The sequence below is a fragment of the Pogona vitticeps genome, chromosome 3 (assembly GCF_051106095.1).
Source record: "Pogona vitticeps strain Pit_001003342236 chromosome 3, PviZW2.1, whole genome shotgun sequence".
NCBI classification, from domain to species: Eukaryota; Metazoa; Chordata; class Lepidosauria; order Squamata; family Agamidae; genus Pogona; species Pogona vitticeps.
Window position 1 is genome coordinate 141,961,451 of NC_135785.1, and position 23,968 is coordinate 141,985,418.

The window sequence follows — 23,968 nt, forward strand, 5'->3', positions numbered from 1 at the left end:
TACAACAAGTTCACCAGCTCATTTCTCAGTGCTCTCTTTTCTATAATTGTAAAATGAGGTGATGAATAATCTCTAGCTACATAAAACTCTGCTCAACACTGTTTTCTTCTATATAATTGAGTCAGATCAGATCAGACTCAACCATATTGGCATTTCTGGCACTATATTTCTCGTGCTGTCTCAAAGTCTAGTATTAACTACTGTTGAAGAGTTCCGGTAATATTTTAAACAGCACATGCCAACTATTATACTTAATTTGTTGATTTGTCCTCTAAAAAGAATGTCTTCTATCTCCTACATTTTGGCAGATCTTCAGGACAACAAAGGCTCAAAACTCAAATCCATTTTTCACTGAAGCAGACTCCCACTCCAAGAGCACATGAACCCATATCTCTCATTCTGTAATATGTGAAAATGCTGAAGTTCTTTTTACATAATCTGTTGTCATGCTCATCCCATCACTCACAAAACACTCCAGTACTCCAATCACAACAGCAATGTAAGTGACTGTGTAGCCATAACTGCTGGAATATAGTGGACACCAAACTCAAGGTGATGCCTAACCAGTGCTGAATAGAGGGGGACTAGCACCTCATGAGATTTGGAAATTATACTTCTGTCAATGCAGCCTAAAATAGCATTTGCGTTTTTTGTAGTCACATCACACTGTTGACTCATATTTAGGTTATGATTTATGACAATTCCAAGATCCATCTCGCTTGTAGTATTGCTGAGCCAGGAATCCCCCATCTTGTAATTGTGCATTTGGTTTCTTTTTCCAAGGTGCACTATTTCGCACTTATCCTTGTTGAATTTCATTCTGTTGTTTTCAGCCTAGTGCTTCATCCAATATCATTTTGAATTTTGTTTCTGTCTTCCAGGGTATTAGCTATTCCACCCAATATTGTGTCATGCGCAACTTTGACAAGCATTCCCTGCACTCCTTCACCCAAGTCATTAATAAAAATGTTGAAGAGCACTGGACTCAAGACTGAGCCTTGGGGTACCCCACTTGTTACCTCCTCCCAGTTGGAGAAGGAATCATCACCATCTGAGTACGATTCTGTCACCAATTGTGTATCCACCTGACACTTGCTCAATCCAGCTCACACCTAGTTATCTTGCTAATCAGGACATCATGGGGCACTTTGCCAAAGGCTTTGCTGAAGTCAAGATATACTATGTCTACAGCATTCCCTCTGTCCATCAGGGAGTTTACCTGATCAAAAAATGAGATCAAATTAGTCTGGCAGAATTTGTTCTTGACACATCCATGTTGGCTTCTTGTTATTATTGCATTGTTTTATAGGTGCCTGCAAAATGACCGCTCTACAATCTGTTCCATAATTTTTCCTACGATTGATGTCAGGTTGACTGGCCTGTAGTTCCCAGGTTCCTCTTTTTTGCCCGTTTGAAGACAAGGACAACATCAGTGCTCCTCCAATTCTCTGGCACCTCACCCATTTCCCATGATTTCAAGAAAATAATGGACAGCAGTTCTGAGTGTTCTTCAGCCAATTCCTTCATTACTCGGATGCAGTTCATCTGGCCCTGGGTATTTGAACTTATTCAAGGTGTTCAGGTATTCCTTGACTATTTGTTTATCAACCTCCAGCTGCAATCCTGTCCCCTCCATTTGCACCTCACATTTGTCTGGAGGTTTATAGTCTGTCCTATGGGAAAGACTGAACTAAAATATGAATTGAGCACCTCTGCCTTTTCTTTGTCATCTGTTATCATTTTTCCTTCTCCATTGAGTAGCTGTGCTACTATTTATTTTCTTTGTCTTTTGCTTTGCACATTCTGAAGATTGTTTTTTTGTTGTTGTTGTTGCTTTTAGTGTCCCCAGCTAACCTCAGCTCATTCTCAGCTTTTGCTTTTCTGGTGCCATCCCTGCATTTTCTTGCTACTTGTCTGTAGTCTTCCTTGGTGACCTGGCCTTCTTTCCACTTCTTTACATGTCTTTTTGTTTTATTTTCAGGTCCTCCCTGAACTTTTTGTGAAGCTGCACTGGCCTTTTTTGCTGCCTCCCACCTTTTTTTTCTTGTTGGAATTGTTTGTAGTTGTGCTTTTAGAATTTCTCTCTTTTTAGAAACTCCTACCCCTCTTGGACTCCCTTTCTTGTTAGGATCTCCTGCCATGGGATCTTACTCATCCTTTTTCTGAGATTACTAAAATTGGCTTTTTAAAAATCCAGCATATATGTGTGGCTACACTGCTTTCATTTCCTTTGAAATCAAGAATTCTAGTAGAACAGAATTCTCTCGCCCAGAGTTCCCCTTACTGCTACTTCCTCCACCAAGTCATATTTACTGGTTAGAATCAAGTCAAAGATAGTTAATCCTCTAGTTTCTTTCTCCACTTTTTGTCTCTACTCTTATCCTGTTTTGATTCTTACCAGATAAAGTGCTGTTGAATCGATCTATTCCATTTGTAAAACATACAGTGCTGCCTAAGGATGACTTCACACACTACAGAGCCAGGACAATTTGGTTACACAATTTTTGTTTCCAAACACTATGGATCCATTATTGGAATACATGTATAACCTACATCTTTGTCGACCTGTATATGATGCATGAATTCCATTTTAAGTTGACATACACAAAACATAATGTGTAAAGCAGCCCTTAAAAAGCAAAATGAGTGTGCACAATTGGTCAAACATTCTGTGTATGCCAGGAATTATGTTATCATTCAATAAATCTGTGGAAACATATAGAAAATGCTGTATCTTCACATTTCCTGTCTTCTGAAAACTGTAAACTGTTTGAGGTAACATCACGCTTGGCATTGCTTATGTTACATCCTCTAATAGAAGCTGACATTTCAGTGTGTATTTCCTGCAAGCAGTGAAAAGTTTGATACTGTTTTATGGCTGTCTTCTCAGTTTTACTCCTTACATATTACCGTTAGCTCTGAGCTGTAACATTTACTTGCATGTGCCTTTACACTGTTTGTATGTATTTCTCTTTGGCAAGAGATGAGACTGCTAACAAGCTTGGCTTTCTGAAGCCATCAGCAAGTGATGAAAGGCATCTCCTGCCTAAAGCATCCTCGGGTCACAGCTGTCACACTCACTGTGATTTACTATTGTCACAGGCTGTTGTTCCTGCTCATTCCTGAGATCTCTTTCCTCCAACTCATGGATCTCAGCATTCAATTATATAAAGGGTATCTAATGTTCATCTCATTTCAGAAAGGGCATAGACTCATCAGGTGGGATATGATATCAAACACTCATGTCCCTTCTTCATGGGTATCTCATACTCTCCTCACTTCATGCTTAATGGTTTGGCTTTATTACTGTGCTTGCTCCACTGCTTTGAAAGGGTTAAAAATAGAAAATTAAGGTTTGTTTTCAGTGTAATTCCACCCTCTTATCTCTGGAAAATGAAGCCCTGGTTAATAGCAGAATGGCATCTGAAGCTTTGCAAGTTCAAGATAACAGTGCTGGTTCAGAAGAACGTGGTGAATTGCAGGGAAAGGTCAGCAAGAGATCTGAGCTGGCAGAGCTCTTCAAATCAGCTTTCCTACTGAGACAAATTAGGGAGTTTGTCATTTTAAGAATCTCACAAGCTAGCAGACAGAAATTAAAACACGGTTTGGACAATTTCAGCTCTCACTTGCATCACTGCAAGTTCAGAATAAGAGCAGTGAAATTATTTTAACTGTTGTACCGAGAAATAGGCATCTCCTTTCCTCCTCCTGCTAATTTCACACATTGGTGCAATTCAGAGGCCAGAATTAATTCCATATTCTGCAACCCACAAGAATGTGTTCTGAAAGCTAGGTAGCTAGACTCCATATTCTTGCTGATCGGCTTTCACCTCTAGAACTACCCTCCCTTGCAAACCTCCAAAGCATTCCACATTCTAGAAATACAGTAGGACTTTTTACAACCAGACTAGCTTTGTGTACCAGGTATAGGCTGAACAGAGTAAATTACGATTTATTCCATTTAACTAGGTGATCAGTAATTAAAACATTCATTACTAGCCCTTGGGAATACTGCTCTATAAACTTGATATATTAAATAATTTAACCCCTAGTGCATTCCACAAGATAGATAAGCACATGTTGACTTTTTCCCCTCTCTCCCTATAAGAGGAATGAAGACAAGCAAAAAAGAATATGGCTAATTAATGGTTTTGATATACTGAATTATAAAATGGAGGAATTTTTCACTAAAAACAAAACAATTTGTCCTAGCATTCTGGCGATGGAAGTGAGTACTGATTGTTCAAAACTCAATTTAAATGCTGTTTGAGGATCAAACTACATGTTACATTAAAACGTAGCATGCAGCTCTGTGCATTGTTTTACTCTGATGGAGGGATATAAATATTATGTGCTAAATTCTTCTTTCTTATCAATTTAGGCTGTCTCCACTTGACAAGACATTTTGATGTGTAAGAATAATTTCACAGTATCTTTTCTTTGCCTACAAAAATTAGACTACTGAAGATTTGCACTCTCACTTTAATGTCTGTTGGGGGCCCAGGCCACCTTTTGGACTACAACAAGAAGAGAGGCAAGGTTTGGTGCATTTCTATACTGCTGACTTAGTGCAAAACAGTAAGAAGTTTACAGCAGACCCTCCTCCTCCCTCATACCAACAAGACAGTCTTCAACATCCTCTTGAAAGAAGGGAGGAAGAAGACCAGACACACCTCTGCCAGGAGCCTTTTACATAAGGAAGGGGACACTGCCAAGAAGGCACAATTTCTGGTGACAGTCATCTTTGCCTCCCTTCATATGGCCTGGCAATCCAGAGAAGCAAGGCATCTGAAGAATGGATAGTATGGGCTGATGTTCTGGTGGAGAGACACTGACATAATGAGGCCCCAAACCATGAAGGACAATATATAATAAAACTAGTACCTTGTACCTGGCTTGGAAAACCACAAGAAGTCAATGCAGGCCTACAGAACTGGGGTGATCAACCTTATTTACACCCATCACCAGTCTAGATGCTGTATTCTGTACCCAGTGTCAGCCTCAAGGGTAACCACACATAGAGTAATAGATCTTAGAAATCACCAGCACATGTACCAAAGGTTAGAGTGTCTCCCATCATGAAGCAATGTAGAAAAACTCTCTACTGGCATCAACAGCACCTTTATCTCTTCTTTCTCAAAGGACTTACTTTCAGGAAAGAGGAAAAAAGGAGTAAACCTCCCCTCGTGCAAAGATTCTAAACCAGAGTGGGCCTATATTCGTTCTATAGTATGAAGACACAAAGTTAGTTAGTATCTGCTTTAAAATTAATGTGCAGTTTGACACTGAATTCTTTATTACAAGCATCTTTGAACCACTGCACACCATCCATCAGAATGTCCACCAAGGATGCTAAGATGGTTACAGAGTGCTGTCCTCTGAAGATGCTGGCCAGAGAGACTGGCAAAACGTTAGGAATAACAACCTTCAGAACACGGCGAAAGAGCCCGAAAACCCGCAACAACCATTGGCTACAGATATCTTTGAAAGTGATTCATAATAGAGTCATGCAAACTGTTTTCTAGGTAGTTTAGGATAGCAATTTCCAGCAGGGTTTGGCTGGATTTGGCAGACATCCAGATATTAATGGACATGGCCAAGAACTGAATCTTCTGACAAACACTGTGCTGTTTCTTTGAAACAACTACCTGCTGGAGATACAGCACGAAGTTAGGAACGGTGGGGGAGGTCATCAGGAGTTTTGGAGCTTTGTGTCACCAATCTGCGGGTGACACCCAGCTCTATCTCTCCTTTCACCCTTCTGAAGGGTATGCTTTCCCATCCCTTGAGTGCTGTCTGGGTGCCATGCTGGGATGGAGAAGAGATAACAAACAGAGGATGAATCTAGACAAGGAGGAAGTCCTGTGAGTGGGTGCCCCCAGTGTTTGAGGTTTGGATGCTTCTCTCTCTTTTGGGGAGACTACTCTCCCCATCAATGATGAGATGCACAGTCTGGGCATAGTATTGGACCAAGTGCTATCTATGGAATTTCAAATAGTGTCTGTGGTCTGTTCCACCTACTTCTATCTTAGGTAGACCGCCAAGCTGTGTCCCTACCTTGATACTGGGTCCCTCACTATGCTGGTCTATGCACTGGCAATCTCGAGATTAGACTACTGTAACACTCTTTACATGGGACTGCATATGAGACTGCTACAGAAATTTCAACAGACCCAAAGTATGGTGGCCAGAGTATTGTGTGGAGTAAATAAATACCATCGTATCTCGCCATTCTGGTTGTCATGCATTGATTATCTGTCTAGTTTCCATGCCAGCTTCAAGGCGATGATTTTGGCATACAAGGCCCTAAATGGTTTGGGACCTCAATGCCTGGCAAAACTCACATTCTTCCAGTGAGATCTGCTTGACCTACTCGATCATCCCAGGCTGGATGGTTGAGGAATTTGGTCTTCTTGTTGGTTGTGTCACATCTTTGGAATAAACTCATGCCCATGAATCACCTGGCCCCTTCATTGGGGACATTTAAGGACACTTTGAAGCATGGCTTTTTAGACAGGCATTTTCAAGATGCAACACCAACAGAGTGCAGAGGTTTTTTCAACTCTTTAAGTCACCAATTCTGCCATCTTGTTTTTACTGTTTTCTATGTTGATTTTCTTTTTAAGTTCAATTAGTTGATATATGTTTATTCTAATTTTTATATTGTTATGTTTATGTGGTCATTATTTAATGTGTCATTATTATTCTATTTTAAATAAATAAATAGTTACTCCACTAGGATGGAGTTTGCTACTGCTATTGCATCAGAGTAAGAAAGTTGGAAGAGGTTTGGTTACTTAAAGATATGGGTGTTATTTGCATTTGGATCAACCATGCCTGATGCCCAGTTTGAACTCAGACTTAAGAGTTATACTGGGTCAGATCACTGTTCCACAAAGTCCAGTCATTTCATCTCTGACTAGCTGTGATTCTTCAGGGTTTCAGGCAAAATTCTTTCCTAACCCTAAAGTAGTCTGTTCATGTTCCCTGCTGGTCTTCCTTCCAAACTCTAACCAGGCCCAACCCTGCTTAGCTTTCAAAATCAGAAAAGAGCACCTCTGTTCAGGGCAATATGGAGCCACAATACAAAAATAATAAAATCAAAGTAAAAATAAAATAACAGAAATAAGGAAATTCACGATCTCTATATTAATTAAATGGGTCTCCTTAAGTGGGGCAATCTTATTTTACGATGGAAGATACATATCTGAGAAAGAAGGGATTTGCTGAGAAAGATAACATAATTATTGTTTGTTTGCTTGCTTGGTTTCAAAGGCAAAATTTACCTTAATAACAGACGTCTCAACTCTTGAGGGAGGACTCTGTACTTGTGCTGCAGCTGCCATGTTTGCAATCGTGCTAAGGTGGTTCATCTGGCTCATTGCCATTGTGACAGATGCTGGAGGCAGGCTGACAGGAATGAGTGGGTGGGGCATCATCATAAAAGGGAGCTCCAGACCTGGGATGGGGAGGAAATAAAGAAAACATGCATGTATGATTTTTAAACATGGAATGTTACAAACATTCCTGACTGTAAACAAAATCAATTTAACTATTCACCAAATAATAGTGAAGTTTTTCTCAAGTATTCCTAAATTCAGAATTGTCCCTCTGGCAAAGAAATGTACTTTGAATTGCTCTTACATCAGACTATATAACAGAGAAAACTATGATTAGTGCCCAGTGGTGGTAAAGGTGATAACTTCATTACTTTACAAACATCTCTCTCCAAATAGAGTATAATCCCCACAGTCTAATTCTCCTCCTTTGCTGAAGAGTATGCAGCTTTAACAGGACTGCTTGACTAATACTGGTTGACAAGATTCTTGATATGAGTGTTTAAGGCTTCCAGTTTACGGCTCCCAAACTATGTACAGAAAAACTGTCAATTTTTTGTTTTAAAGGAAACTTTATAGAATAGGCCAAGTCACTGATAGTTAGGCATTCTGGCTTCATATGATCACCCTGACAACAGTGATTAAGACTTGTGTATTAGGAGTGCATTCTTTTGTGATCCCAAATCTGCGCACTTGTAGGTTTTGTCCCTTTAGAGAAGTACTTTGGAGGATTTTACTTGGATCATTAGATTCCCCAGCCTTACTTCCGAATACTTATTTGTAAAAGAAAGGAAGGAAGGAAGGAAGCAATGTGTCCCCCTGCTTCCTGGGAATCATTCTTCAGGAAATGCCCTCTAGAGCAGTGGTCCCCAACTTTTCCCAAACCGTGGATTGGTTGGGGGGGCAGGGTCAATGCACAGCACCCCCTGGGCTCGCAGGTGGGCAGGGGCAGGGCACACGTTCGCACATGTGTGTGGGACAGGGCGCCATCGCTGGGGGCGTGGGCGTGCTCACAGGTGGGGTGCACGCTTGTGCATATGCGGGTGGGTGGGGTGCACTCATGGGTGGGCAGGGAGCACTCCCACGCATGCACGGACGAGAGAGGTGTGCTCGCAGGTGGGCAGGGCACCCATGTGTGCAGGTGGGCGTGCATGGGGGAATGTGGGGGGGGGGAAGAGATTTGTCTTCACGGCACCGTCCTGCCAAGGCCATGGACTGTCACCGGGCCATGGACCGGGAGTTGGGGACCCCTGCTCTAGAGGATCTAGTGGGCAGAAAGGCTACAACTCCTAGAAAGGCATCAGGACAGGAGGTTTTTTGTTGTGTTCTGTTTTGGTTTGTGTGTGTGAATTTTAAACAAATCAAGAACAGGAAGTAAAAGCAAGGGAAGTCAACAGTGCAGTAAAAAAACACCAAAGCCCTGCTCTATAGGAAACGAAGGTGTGCTGTAAGTGGGTTGTTGTTGTTTTTATTTGTGGGCTGCAATTCCCAGAATTCTTAGAGAAATCGAGGAACCACAGTTTAAAAATACAAGCCCTACTGCATATACATCAGACTGTGCAACATCTTGCCTCCTCCAGGCCAAAACAAATTTCAGATCCTTGTCTTAAAGTAGTTACTCTGGTTAGGAACTAAATACTTGCTTAGTGCCCAATCTAAACATGGATTAATTGCATTCTGTGGAATTCCAAGGCCTGGTCAACTTCATTTTAAAAATGTGAGATTTTTTTCTATGACTTTTAATTAATCTTCTTATTAAACGAGTTACAGCTTTATTCACCTATCAGGGGTTCGAGCACTACAATTATTCTGTACACTCCCTCCCCAAGACTCTCTCAAGTCAATTTGTTTTTAGCTTTAATATTGTCTTTTAATGATGTAAGCTACCTCTTTAAGTTGATTGTCTTTAAATATTATCTTTTAATGATGTAGACCACCTTGGGTCCTTTTAAAGGAGAAAGGTGAGGTAAAAATATTTTAAATAAATAAATATCTAATCATCATCATCAAACTGCAGAGCTGAAAGAATGTCTCTTCCCACATGGAAAATCTTGTGGGATTGCCTACCTGAACCTTGGAATCATTTCCAAGAACTCTTTGCCATGTATCCCTATCAAGTAAAATGTGGTGGTTGAAACTGCCTCTTGGTCATGTAATGTTCATCTCATGAATGCCCAGCTGACACTCAATTTATCTGTCTTGTTTTTAATTGTCTCAGGCTTCAGGTTTTGTTGATTTCCTCAAAACAATTTTTTAAAGATGTGCTGTAAAATTGTGTGTTGTTTGTTTATGACCTTAGCCAGCTTTATATTCTCTGCTGCAAATCTTTTTATGCCATGTCATTTGGTTGTTGCTGTTATTGTTTTTAAACCCTTAGTTGCACAAGAGGATTACTACTGGAAGCCATCAAAGAACCATGTTATTGGAAAAGTATGTATAAACGAGTGCTCCAAAACCACAGACACAACAGCAACAGAAGTATTTAAGAGTGTCAGAAACAGATTGTGAAGATTTTGACTCTCAGTTTATGACAGAAATAGTATTTACATTTATAACACCTTGTTCATTTCGATATGAACCTCTGAGAAAAGCAAAATTAAAATGTCCTTAGAAAATGTGAAGAAAAAAATTATTTCTGTGGAAAAACAGCATGTCAAATATGGAATTCCAGATTTGTTTTCTTTATTCGTGGTGTGTGTGTGTGTGTGTGTTTTTTTTTAGCATGGGGAAGCTTTAAAACATGGAATCCGTAACCAAAAGTGTAAAATGCTTGAATCTCAGGAACTGTGCACCAACTTCTTTATCTTTGGATGTAAATCAGCTCTCAAGTATATATTTATAACAGGTTGAGCTAACTTTCAAATAAATAGCAGAGTTCCTATTTGTTGTCACTAAACTAGATTACAATGGACAATCATGTACACAAAACCCTTCAGTGATTGTTAGCATGTAAAAAATAAGAAACAGATGTTTCTTTCTACTTATACATAGTTTAGTCAAGTTTTATTGCAATGGCCAAAATCCTGTTCAGTGACGAGACAGCCAAGGACTGTAAACTAGAGATGGCACGAGCCTTGGTTTAGAGATTTGTGCCGATTCATCGCTGTGGTACCACAGGTGCCATGCCTCCCCCCCACTGGCCCCCCCACTCACCAGCCAGCGCATGCTGCTCTTTCCTTCCTTTTTGTGCAATCATCATGTCTCAGCAGAAACATGTTCTTCCCTCTGCCTTCTCTGGCAGCCGCCCACTCAGATGAATAGGCAGAGAAGGAATTCCTGAAGTGCTCCCTCTGAGTGGGCAGCTGTCAAAGGAGGCAGAGGAGGGAAGCATGCACTCCTGCTGCGAGTGACCAGTGCTTGTCGGCTGATAGGGCAAGGGAATTCACAATATCTGCGGTGCCATGCCAATGAATCAGCATGAACCTCCAAACTGAGGTTTGTGCTCATATCTACTTCCCCAGGTTGAAAGGGATCCCTAGGGACCCTGGGTGCAGGGACAGAAAACATTTAATTAAAGATCAAAGTCCATAGCCAATGACATACATCATCAGCCATATATGCATAGAGCTGCATGAGCAGGATTCCAACCAGTATGTCTTATAGTTAAAATACCTGTCACTGCCGTTAAATTATTATTTATACAGATTTTCATGTGGAACTATTTCCAGAGTTATAACTATCTTAGTTTGCTGCAGGAATGGGTAGTCTTGTAGCACTTTAAAAATGTAGACATTTTACTTTTATGGACTATAGGCCACTTTATGAAGCAGATTACAGTGCACAAATCAACATAAATAAAGATTGATACAGTGCCACATGATTTAGTTTTATAAAATACAATAAAATACTGTCCTTTTTGTTATATTGTATAAAAGTTTACAAGTTACTGCATGTTTATTTTTTAAGATATATACTCTAACAAAATACAAAAGATAGGAATTTGGGGGAAAAACCCTGGAATATTAATGTGGAAAATGCCAACCCATACCATTTGGCAGAAGGTGGTTCTGTTGGAGAGGGTTGAGAGGATGATTAACTGGAAGATTATGCTGTCCAGACAAGTTGGGGTGGTTTACAGAGGCCTGCACTGCTTGGATTGGGGGAGACTGGAGTTTTTCTCTATCCCAAGAACCATCATTGCTTCCTGTGGGAAGGAATATAAATTACTGGGATGCAGGATGATTTTAAATTTGCAATGAATTAATTTGCAAACAAGGATATCAGGTCAATTCCATCTTCAGTTGCTTAATCCATTTTGGAGGAGGTGGAAGTTGAAGTTATTTTATTATGAACCTATTTTCTAATCCAGGACTGTCTACTTATTAGAAATTTATGGCAGGGTTGTGGTGGAACCTACTGTACATAACTGCATTGCACTTCAAACAGGGTAGAGATTGAATTACTAAGGATCACCTATGAAAAGATGGATTGGTTACAGTACAGCAGCAATTTTAGGGATCTGATCCCATCACTTACATATTTCTTTTACTCAGAACAACAATTTTCAGCAGATCAAATTAGATGATACAGATCGCAAATCATTAGAAACGAAAGCATACCACTCTCCTAGCAATATGATTACTTCAGATTTATGTGCCTGAGAAATAAACTTAGAAATACATCCCAGGTTTACTTATTATGACCAATCACAAAGTAAAGCACATTAGTTTGGAAACTAGGGGTGAGGTGGGGAAAGTTCATGCAATGTAAAACTTGAGGAATCCCAGTTTCTATTAATGTGTTGTTACTACAGTGGACCCTCGACTTACAGATGGCTCGACTTACAGACTTTTAGAGTTACAGACTTCTCTGGCTGCAAAATTTAGATTTGACTTGCAGCCAGAGAATCAACTTACAGACCAGAAAAAAAACGAAATGGAATAAAAACAGAATAAAAACCACTGGTTATGGGATTAATCGGTTTTCAGTGCATTGTAGGTCAATGGAGATTCAACTTACAGACTTTTCGACTTGCAGCCACCATTCCAATACGGATTAATTCCTTAAGTAGAGGGTCCACTGTATTGTCTGGACTGACAGAATCATTTTCAAGTACACAGGATTTCATCACTAGGTAGAACATGTTAATTAATGTTTTGTTAAGTTCAGACATGCTTGAGTATTTTAGATATCTCATACAGTATTTATTAATGTACATAATGACAAATAACTCTTGCTTCAAATCATTCTTCCAACATTATTTTTTCAACTAACATTGACATCAATCAGCTTCAATACACATGTTCAAAATATCACTTCCCAATTAGTTTGAAATAATACAGACAGACCTATACCCAATAGCGCATAATCTTATTTAATCAACCACTGAACAGTAAGCCATCACATCATTCAGTGGCTGAAATCCTGTTGCTTAGTGTAGTGAGTTTCATGAGGGAAGGCCCACTGAATCAGTGGGTATTTGATGTCAGCTCTTCCATATGTTCTGTTGATTTGAGAGGGCCTATCCAGTTGCAACGTAGTACGCGTAGTATATAAATAAATAAATAATATTCAAATAAATGATATTCAATTATAGAAGCTATAACAGAGTAAAAACAGAGATAAGCTAACCCAGTTAAATCATCAACTATGTTTGCACATGTAACTATGTATGGAGAATTAGTGTAGGGAAATTTCCCCAGAGGGAGACCACACCTGCGATACAAGGATATCTGCAAGCGGGATCTGAAGGCCTTAGGAATGGACCTCAACAGATGGGAAACCTTGACATCTGAGCGTTCAGCCTGGAGGCAGGTGGCACATCACGGCCTCTCCCATTTTGAAGATACCTTTGTCCAGCAATCACTAAAGCAGCAAAATCAGGGAGCTGGACAGAATCTATTTATCTTCAGTGTGGAAGGGATAGTCACTCTCAAATTGGCCTTCTCAGCCACACTAGATGTTGTTCCAAATCCTCCATTCAGAGCATGTTACTATAGTCTCTTGAGACTGAAGGATGCCTAATCTAATGTTTGCACAAACCACAGAGTCCCATAGGAAAGTCAAAGTACAGGTGTCATGCAAGAGAGACTCATATCTGACCCAGTCTACTTAAACACTTTAAAAGAATAAAAGGAAACAGTGGGTATCGATCAAGCCTGTACGTAAGTATTTTGGTTAATGATATTTTACTAACTATTACAACAGAGCCAGTGATGGCTTCTACATGCATAGGTCCTATTTTTTGTCTAATGCTGCTAAAATGTCTGTTCTGGGAGAAGCTGCATGAAGTTGGCAAAAGAGTCTTAATGTAACATGCTAGGCTATGTGCCTTTGTTGTAATGAAAGTTCAGGACTTGTGTCGTGAACTGTAGCTTTTACTGTAACTTAATACAAAGCTTTAAGGCTCTAGACATACAAAAGCCTTCATGAACTCAAGTTACCACTTTAGTGAAGCAATCCTTAAAGAACTAGTCATGGATAAACATCTAGCCATTACAGCTCCAACATCACTGGTTAAGTATTCTAAGAATAGTAAAACCAAAAGAAAAATTTCTCCCATCCCTGTTGAAATGTCATTTTATTTCATTTCATTAAGGTTTTTTTTATTGTTTTTTTTTAAACCTACTGGAACTTTTTGAAACAACTCAAAGCACAATCTAATATGGAGTGAAGCACACTGAAACAAGTAGGTTTAAGCCAGATCAATTCTGTATTGGATTATGAGTAATGTAGTTGCCCAAAACACTTCCAATACAAAACTAGCCATATTCAATTCCTTCATATTCATGAAAGCAGTGGCAACAGCACTTTTCTTTTCAACCAATATTCTAGGGATAATGATACAAAATGAGAAAGTTAGCATTTCTTAAATGTTCCTTAAATGCATGAAAAACTTCCCACTACAATTCTGTAAAAGAAAAAGACAGAAATACCCAAAGTAGAATATTCTGCATAATTTAATTAACATATGGTTCTAAAATCTAATTTCCTTGCAATTTAAAGCAGAGCCTACAAGGGTTCACCACAGCACCCAGGCGTATCAGGTGTCCAAGTTCATTAGCTCTTACAAAAAACCTGACACCAGATGAAAATGTGAAAATGTAAGCCGAAATACAAAAAAAGAGGCCTTAATACCCCTCACCCTTTTTGAAACTGTGTGAATGTCAAAAAACAGGTACTGAACAGCAAACAAAAACAAACAAATAAAAACAATAGTATGTATAAAAGGACAGGAAAGGTGAGTCAAGGGCACAAAATTCTGAAGCCCTACAGGCATGTATTATGGCCACCAAAACCAGTGATTTCCAGGACAGCAGGAGCAGATCACATCACACCATTGGCTCAAAGGGACTTTCTATCTGCTGGCATAGAACCAGCGATTAGGACCATGCAAGAAAAGGATAAACTGGAGGGTTGAGGTTGCAAGGACCCTTGAGAAACCTTTTAAAAAGCGAGTGAACACACAGGGAAACTTCCTGACAGGGTATGGAGAAATAAGTGGAGATAGCCACCAGGTAGACTTTGATGAAAGAGAACAAGAGGCCCCTTTCTTTGAGGGATGCATGAGGGAGGTACCCCTCTGTAATGCAAATGACAGGAAGGCTTTCTTTTTTTTACACTATATGAACAGAGGGTATAAAGTTTTCATGCAGTGCTCAATGTCTGCTGCACTGGGTTTGGTATAGAGGTGTGGGTTATATCACTGACATTGTCAGGTGAAGAGACTGAAGATCTAGGTACCTAATACACCCATTTCAATGAGTCATCAGATCTGGTTGAAGATGGAGCCCAATAAACCAGTGACAGGATAAATGCAGAAGAACAGTGAACTGGGGTTAGTGTGGCCACAACAGTGCAACTGGGAACACATGAGCCCACTGCTCTTGAAGGTTAATTATCACTCTCATAAGTAGTGCAAATGGGGTAGGGGAGGTAAATAGTCCCTGGGTCCATGGAATGAGGAAGGTGTCCTCTTCAGACCTTAACCAGCTAGTCTCACTGCTGTTTGGCACAAAATTGGGCACTTTTTTTGCTGTGTAGCAATGCAAACATGTTGATTGGCCTTCCTACCAAACCATGATGTTTCAAAATGCTCCTATGCAAAATTTCCATTTATCCACTAAGAAAGTGTCTCTGCTCAGAGTGTCTACAAGGAAGTGTCTTGCAGATGGACTGCAATCAGGCATATTTTCCTAAGAATGCACTGTTGTCACAACACAAGGCAAAGAAGTAGAAACAAATAAATACCACCTTATTTGTTAATACAATATATGGCAATCATACTAACTGTGACTACTTAGACCAATCTTTCTTGCACCAGTATTTCAAATGTCTATAAGGCAAGGAAGATTGTCAAGATATCTAATATATTTATTTGGAGGTGGCTGTGGTGCAGGGCTGAGCAGAGAGCAGAGAGCAGAGAGCGAGTTCCCCATCCTGTGGCAGATGCATCTGTGGTGATCTGAATAGACAGCTGAGGTTGACCTCATCAAATGTTGCTGTCTTTTCTTGCATGAAGGGGACAATTTTCCCCTGGATTCCACCTTAGGCTGCACCACGGCTTCTTTACCAGAACCAGAAGTGGTCAGGTATCTGCTTACAATGCCAAACCATTAAAAAAATAAATAAAAAATAAAAAACAAAAAACAAAATACTACTGTGGGGGATGGAAGAAGAGGTAGTATAGACAGTGATAATACACCTTCTCCAAACCATAGTTACTATTAACCACAGTTTGAGAATCAGACACAACAATAAAATATACCTGAGTGAAAAAGGAAGCTTCCATTCTCTACATACCCTGTTTGAAAATGTAACAATAAAGCACATGAGCCAGGCAAATCACTACTTGGAAGGACAGGTAACTGGAAAATACCTGAGATACAGGATATTCCACCTCCAAACCTGTTGCTGCAGAAGACTACCGTTCAATGTTGCCACCAAATGACAGCTGAAGGAAAATAAGGAAGATCGCCAGCTATACAGGTTTAGGTTATACTGTATATATTGCTCTATATTTTTTGCAGATGAATACCAAGTGTGGTGTAATGACCAGAGTAACGGACTAGGACTCATGAGGCTTGGGTTCAAATGCCTGCTCAGCCATGGAAACTCACTGGGGGTGTAGAACTGGTAGAACCACTCCTTTAAATATCTCACGTATCTCGAAAGCTTTATTAGGGCTGATGTAAGTCAGTTAAGGCTTGAAGGAACGTAAGAAATGTTTTTGCAGAGGAGGTAATGAGGGAGGTGTGGTTTGCACAGTGTCTCTAATGTGATAGTTTGGGCACTGGTTGACAGAAAAAAGAATGAGCGACTATTCCTCTAATGAAAGACAGAACAACTTGATATTCCTATAGTAAAAGAGCTCAAGAGTAAAAGATTATAGGCAATTATCAGGTCTATGACTATAAAATAAAGACTGATTGATTATAGGCAAAAAGCAAGGTTAAACCATTGTCATTTTTTAGTAATATAAGTTTCCAAAATTAGACTTGGTGCAATTGCCCCAGAGAAAATGCTTCTCTAACCAGTGTTTTTGAGTTATGGTAAAAATTACTAAAGTGGAAAGCAGATGAAGTAAGAACGCTAACCAGAGTCCTTTTTGGAAGAGCAGCTCCTTGACAAGGTACACAGGAAGAATGATCTGGAAGACTTAATGGCATAGAACAGACAAATATTTGTATGATTTGCTGAAGGGCAGTTACACATTATTAGTTGAAGCATTTTTGCTGAAACAAATTTATTCATTTTATTCCATTCCATTCCATTTATTTCTTTGTCAGGTTTTTGCCCAGCAGGGTTCCAAAAGCAACATACAATCAATAAAAATTATGCAAAGTGGATTTAAAATATTTCAAAATGATTATTTAAAGGCAGATCTAGAGAATCTCTTAAAATAGTTAAAAATAATATTCAAAGGTCTTCTGGAACAGAACAGGTAAAGCTGCACCACAGCCTATGCTGAGGACCTCCAATTCCAGTCAGGTATATAAGGGAAGAGGATGTCTTTCAAATATCCAGGCTCTGAGTCATTCAGGGCTTTACAAATCAAATGCAAGCATGAATGGTTAAATCAAAAGTGTACTGATGTGCAGAATTCCATTTCATTTGGCGGGCTGGAACCAGGTTAAGTTAACAGATTACGTCGGTACATTCCAAATAGTAATTTTCCTAATAGAGTGATATATATTAGACAGTATTTTGCATTAGCCTGGAAACCAGCCATAGTGTAAAAGCTGATAATAAAGGCATGATAGTCACAGTTGGGTTCCTATTACCCTATTGTTTGCCACACATTGAAAGATGAATCTGGGAGATGTTCAGGTTTCACGTTTCTGAGACCAGGATAAAATTGTTTCAATCTTCTTTCTGAGCTGGAAAGAGACCTTCTAAACCACGAATGATTTTTATTAATTAAAGAGAGGTAAACAAAAGTCCTGGGTGATATGTATGTTTCCCTCTTTCTTTGTCTGTCAATAGGCTCAGTAAATTTCCATCCAAAAGCATTGTGAGCGCTGTAGTTTTTGATGGCTCAACATCAGATCCCTTTGACATCTAAAGCAGAGTGAAACAGGGCTGTGTCCTTGCGCCAACTCTGTTTGGGATCTTTTTTGCTGTCATGCTGAAGCACGCCTTTGGAACTGCAGCAGAAGGTGTCTATATCTGGACTAGATCAGATGGAAAGCTCTTTAATCTCTCTAGATTGAAAGCAAAGACCCAGGTCCAACTGAAATGCATGTGGGACTTCCTCTTTCCTGATGATGCAGCCATTGTTGCCCACTCTGCTGAAGACCTCAAACAACTCCTGAATCATTTTAGCAAGGTCTGTCAACACCTAGGACTAACAATGAGCCTGATGAAAACACAAGTCATGGGCCAGGGCATGGACTCACCTCCCTCTATTACCATCTCTTTGCAAGAATTGGAGGTTGTTCATGACTTTGTGTACCTTGGCTCAACGATCTCTGACACTTTCTCCCTAGATGGTGAGTTGCATAAACGCATTGGCAAAGCAGCTACCATGTTCTCTAGACCAGGGGTCATCAATCCCCATTCCACGACCCAGTGATGGTCTGTGGGCTTGCCGGAATTGGGCCGTGGATATGGATCGCCACCCCCCGCATGGATGCACACTGGGCGAAGTTAAAGAGGATCAGCTGCTGCTGCTGCTGCCACCACCTCCCCCGTGTCCATTGCAGTGCTGCTGGTGCAATGTCGGCGGCAGCGATGCTAGGAGTGGGCCAGACTAGGCAACCGAAGCAGCCACAGCAGCGTAGAGGCCCTGGGTCCAGCAGGGGTGGCGACTGACAGAGCCGGAGTAGAAGCAGACATTGCCAAAACTATGTCAGCGCTGTGAAGCCCAAGCTCGGGCTCTCTCCGCTCTTCTCCCTCTCATCCTCCCCCCCCCACACACAAAGACACACATACAAAGGCACACAAGCAGACATACATACACAGCCTGCTCCAGCAGGCGGCTTGCTCTCTCTCGGCTTGCAATTGGGTGCAGTGCCAACTCCGGTGTCCAATGAGAGCAGGCTGGAGCCAACTCGCCAAAAAAAGAGAGAGAAAGAAATAGACTCCAAGAGGAGTGTCCCCTTTTGCCTGCCCGCTGCCCCTAAAAGTCTGGCTGGCCGGCTACTGCCGCTTGCTGCCGCTCTTCCCGCAGTGACACAGCGGAGGTAAAAATGCACCTTTGCCATGTCTCGAAGGGGGTGTGCAGTGTGTGTATGAGGGGTAGCTCTTGCAGAGGAGGAGACCAGAGTCAGAAATATACCTCCTCCTACTTGGTGCGGGGCGAGCAGCACAAGACCACAGGCTCACCGCCCACTCGTCAGCCAGCGGTGTGCGGGCTCTGCCTCGCAAATAAATCCGGCGCATGCTGCTCGTGGGTTGGCTTCTTTCTCTGAGTTAAATGCACCTTCAGGAACTGCAAGCTTCCAAGCTGGTTTGAATGACAGCAGGGATAAAAGGAGAGGGAGCAGAAAGCAGATGGGAGGCAGTGCCAGGAATTAGCCTGAGTTTTTTGTGACTTGTATCTTCATCAATAACTCTTTCCATAAATCTTACTAATTTCGCTGACTTGTTTGTTTGCTGATTGTGTGTCATTTTGCCACCAAAGGCTCAAGGGTGGTTTACTTTCTCTCTCTCTCTCTCTCTCTCTCGCTCTCTCTCTTTTTTTTTAACCCACGATTGGATGTGGAGCAAACTTTCTCCATTTTAAAGGATTAGGTACCTACATCAAAAATATTCCCCTTGATGGAGCTTAGATGAGACGAGTGATGACACGAGCCAATGATTCTCCTCCCAAGGCAAGTCTTTTATAAAACTAATAGGTCCAGATTGTATCCCAGGCAGCATGGCTAGTATTTGGGAATGATGGAGATTGTAGTCTGAAATGTCTGGAGAGGCATCAGGTTGCCTGCTTCTGTTCTTAATGAGTCTTAATGTGGACTTATTTATTTACTTAAAATATTTTTACCACATCTTTCTCCTTGAAAGGAACTAAAGCAGCTTAAAAGACAAAATTAAGGCTAAACCAAGTGAGCATATAAATACTAAAAAAAGTCAAATAAAAAACAGTGGATATAAAAAGTTTACACACCTCTGTTAAAATGTCAAGTGCCTGTGATGTAAAAAAATGAGGCAAAGATAAATCATTTCAGAACTTTTTCCACCTTTAATGAGACCTATGAACTGTACAATTCAATTGAACAACAAACTAAAATCTTTTAGGTGGAGGGAAGTAATAACAAAAAATTGAAATAATATGGTTGCATATGTGTGCACACCCTTAAACTAATACACTGTCGAAGCACCTTTTGATTTTATTACAGCACTCAGCCTTCTTGGGTTTGAGTCTATCAGTATGGCACATCTTGACTTGCCCACTCTCCTTTGCCAAAACACTCCAAATCTGTCAGATAGCAAGGGTGTCTCCTGTGCACAGCCCTCTTCAGATCACCCCACATATATTCAATCGGATTCAGGTCTGGGCTCTGGCTGGGCCATGCCAAAATGTTAGTCTTCGTCTGGTGAAGCCATTCGTTTGTTGATTTGGATGTATGCTTTGGGTCATTGTCATGCTGAAAGATGAAGTTCCTCCTCATGTTCAGCTTTCTAGCAGAAGCCTAAAGGTTTGTGCCAATATTTTTATTGATTGATTGATTGATTGATTGATTGATTGATTGATTGATTGATTGATTGATTGATTGATTTATAGAGACAAGAAAACAAAGAGAAAAAAGAAAAGGTTTGTGCCAATATTGACTGGTATTTTGAACTGTTCATAATTCCCTCTAGCTTGACGAAGGTCCCTGTCCCAGCTGAAGAAAAATAGCCCCAAAGCATGATGCTGCTTTTGGGAGACTTCAGATGTGTTATTACAAAATTTAGCCAGGCTTGGATGTTTTTTTTCCCCATAAGAAAAGGCTTCCATCTTGCCACTCTACCACGTATCCCAGACCTATGAAGAATACGGGAGATTGTTGTCACATGTACCACACAGTCAGTACTTGCCAGATATTCCTGCAGCTCCTTTAATGTTGCTGTAGGCCTCTTGGCAGCTCCCTGATCAATTTTCTTCTAGTCTTTTCATCACTTTTGCAGAGACTTCCAGTTCTTGGTAATGTCACTGTTGTGCGATATTTACTCCACTTGATGATGATTGTCTTCACTGTGCTCCATGGTATATCTAATGCCTTGGAAATTCCTCCAACAACCTACTGCATAACAAGTACCCCCATGCACAAATGCCCCCCACCCCCCATTCACGGATGGCGGCAGCGGCAGCCCCCCCCCCCATGGTTCTTGTTAGAATGGTCTTCAACAAAACCAGTCCCTGGCATTAAAAAAGTTGGGGACCACTGCTCTAGACTCACAAAGAGAGTATGGCCCAAAAAGAAGCTGATGGCATATAGCAAGATCCAGGTCTACAGAGCCTGTGTCTTGAGCACACTCACGTACTGCAGTGAGTCCTGTACTTTTGTGCACGGCAGGAGAAGAAGCTGAACACATTCCATATGTGCTGTCTCCGATGCATTTTTTGTATCACCTGGCAGGACAAAGTTCCAAATCAAGTAGTCCTAGAACGAGCTAGAATTTTTAGCATGTATACATTACTGAAATAGCAACATCTACGTTGGCTTGGGCATGTTGTGAGAATGGCTGATGGTCGGATTCCAAAAGACCTCCTCTATGGAGAAATAGTGCAGGGAAAGCACCTCAGAGAGACACCACACCTGCGATACAAGGATATCTGCAAGCGGGATCTGAAGGCCTTAGGAATGGACCTCAACAGATGGGAAACCTTGAGATGTGAGCGTTCAGCCTGGAGGCAGGTGGTGCATCATGGCCGCTCCCAATTTGAAGAGACCCTCGTCCAGCAGGCCGAGGCAAAGATGTAGTCCCAAAATCAAGAGTTGGACAGGGGACAGATTGTATTTGTCTTCGGTGTGGAAGGGACCGTCACTCTCGAATTGGCCTTCTCAGCCACACTAGATGCTGTTCCAAGTCCTCTATACAGAGCATGTTACCACAATCTCTCGAGACTGAAGGATGCCTAATCTAAAATAGCAAAAATGAAGAGTATTGCTGAACTGTGCATTTTATTGTTTTTAAACTACAGTGGGGTCTCGACTTACGAACTTAATCCGTATTGGAAGGTGGTTCTTAGGTCGGAAAGTTCGTAGGTTGAATCTGCATTTCCCATAGGAATGCATTGAAAACCATTTAATCTGTATCTGCTCTTTTCCGTCCATAGAAACTAATGAGAAGCTACTATTCCGCCTTCTGCCATTAGAGGGGGATATGTTTTCTTTTTTCCCCTTAGGTTCAGGAAATGAGGAGGAAGGCAGGGAACAGTTTGCAAAGCACTTTAGAAATCTTTTTTTTTCAACGAAGCCAATTTTAAATCATGTTTTAAAGCATGTTGTGCTGATTTTTTCAGCACAAAGACACACAGGCAGGCTTTTTAGGTGCTGAGGAAGCCTCCCCAAGCCTCTTCAGAGCCAGCTGATCAGCTGATAGGTGGGGAGAGGAGAGTGCAGGAGCAGGGGAAAAGCACAAAATGGCTGCCAGGCTCCCTTCTGGTGTGGGCTTTTAGCTGTTTCCTGCTCTTTTTCCTGCTGTTTGGGGGCTACCAAGGCCTGGTAAGTGACTTTTTATTATTTATTTTAATGTTTCTGACCCTTTTTTCCCCTCCAGAAGCCTCTAAGGGGAGGGAGGGGGCACTTTTTTTCCTGTCCGTAACTCGAGCGAAATTTGTATGTTGAGTCCTTATTTCCCCTATATGGCGGGTTCGTAAGTTGAATTGTTAGCAAGCAGGGTCGTTCGTAAGTCGAGACCCCACTGTACTTTTGTTTTGCTTTTGTTTTAAATATTTTTGAATATGCATCCCATTGAAAGCACTGTAAAGCAGACAGATGGCATCTACCATCAGATACATGCCAAATATCATTTAGGTGTGCAGATTAGTACCCTTTATTCTGACCCTCTAAGAAACAGGTGGATTGCTTTATCAGTGCAAGAGCCCAGCATTTCTCTTCAGCAGATTTCAATATTAATCTGATTAACCAAAAATACATATTATTAGAACAATTTTTCAAGCAGTCTGGTTTGTATTGTATGTGTTTAAATATTCAGAATACTGGAGATAGCAAATGTCATTTCTTTCACAGTTGCAAAATGCAAACTCCAAGTGTTTTATCCTAATGAATAAATGAGTTTGTCCTTTATGTATAAAATATAGTTGTGTTTGTTGCACAAGATTTTTTTTAAATAATAGATGAATTTTAGGTTTGCTTCAACATATTCAATAAAGTGTGATTAATTTGGTTTTTAAAAAATGCAAACTAGACATTACTATATTACTTTACAAAATGCACAGCTTGCAACATTATTGTCTCAGTGGGATCTTAAATTGAATTGTAAAATGTGTCTTATTTCCAGTTTGATTTATGTATGAAATTGCAGTGGAGAATATACTTTCTGAAATTTCAGTGCTTCCAGGCTGGAATTACATTTACATACAACCATGTACATGTACATCTGCGTATCTGTACTAGGGTGTGTGCATGCATGCATGCATGCATGCATGTGCACACTTCACATTATAAAGTTCCAAATTTTGTAAATACCACCATTGTGGATCTCACAAATTTAGAAAGGTCCAGAATTATCTCCTACTTTTCAGGTATTCATAATAAAAGTTAAATATTGCATTAATTTTTAAAGTTGCATTTACAATTAACAGAAATCACCTGCTCCAATAAGACAGAGAGCCAGAATGAACCTGACACTTAAATCATTTTAAATGATTAAATTATTTGTATTTTGGTTTGTACTTGAAACAGCACATATAACACTAAAACTACTGTTACTTTCCCAAGTTTAGCAGGTAAGTGCACTAACCCATATGTGTGATAAGACCACTATAACTGCCTATGGTGAGTTGAAAGCCACAACCTCCTTCAATTCACAATATTCTTCCAAATAAGAGATGCATTCAGTGTATATTGACCCTCTATTATTTCAACACTTAGCTGTGTGTCCACAATCACAAGCAATCACACCTTAACAACTTATCTGATATATCTTACAAAGCGTAAATGCCCAAAGCATAAAGCACATGCATGTGCACACTGTGTTGAAGGTTTGACAAAAAGTGATAAAGGTATAATCCTTATATA

At 40.5% G+C, this 23,968-nt stretch overlaps 1 protein-coding gene across 6 annotated transcripts in view; it reads right to left on the minus strand.

Annotated features, from left to right (window-relative positions):
- Window positions 1–23,968, minus strand: part of DACH1 (dachshund family transcription factor 1) — a 514,217-nt gene that overhangs the window by 160,390 nt on the left and 329,859 nt on the right. For 3 of the 6 annotated variants that reach the window (XR_013543786.1, XM_078390759.1, XM_072994736.2), the window contains exons 4-5: window positions 11,326–11,481; window positions 7,287–7,459 (exon numbers count right to left, since the gene is read on the minus strand). Coding sequence is in view for 4 of the 6 variants with exons in the window: in XM_078390759.1 (XP_078246885.1) it covers window positions 7,287–7,459; window positions 11,326–11,481 (329 nt within the window). In the remaining 2 variants the exon portion in view is untranslated. The remainder of the gene's footprint in view (window positions 1–7,286; window positions 7,460–11,325; window positions 11,482–23,968) is intronic. The other 3 variants (XR_013543788.1, XM_078390760.1, XM_072994739.2) reach the window with 1 other exon arrangement.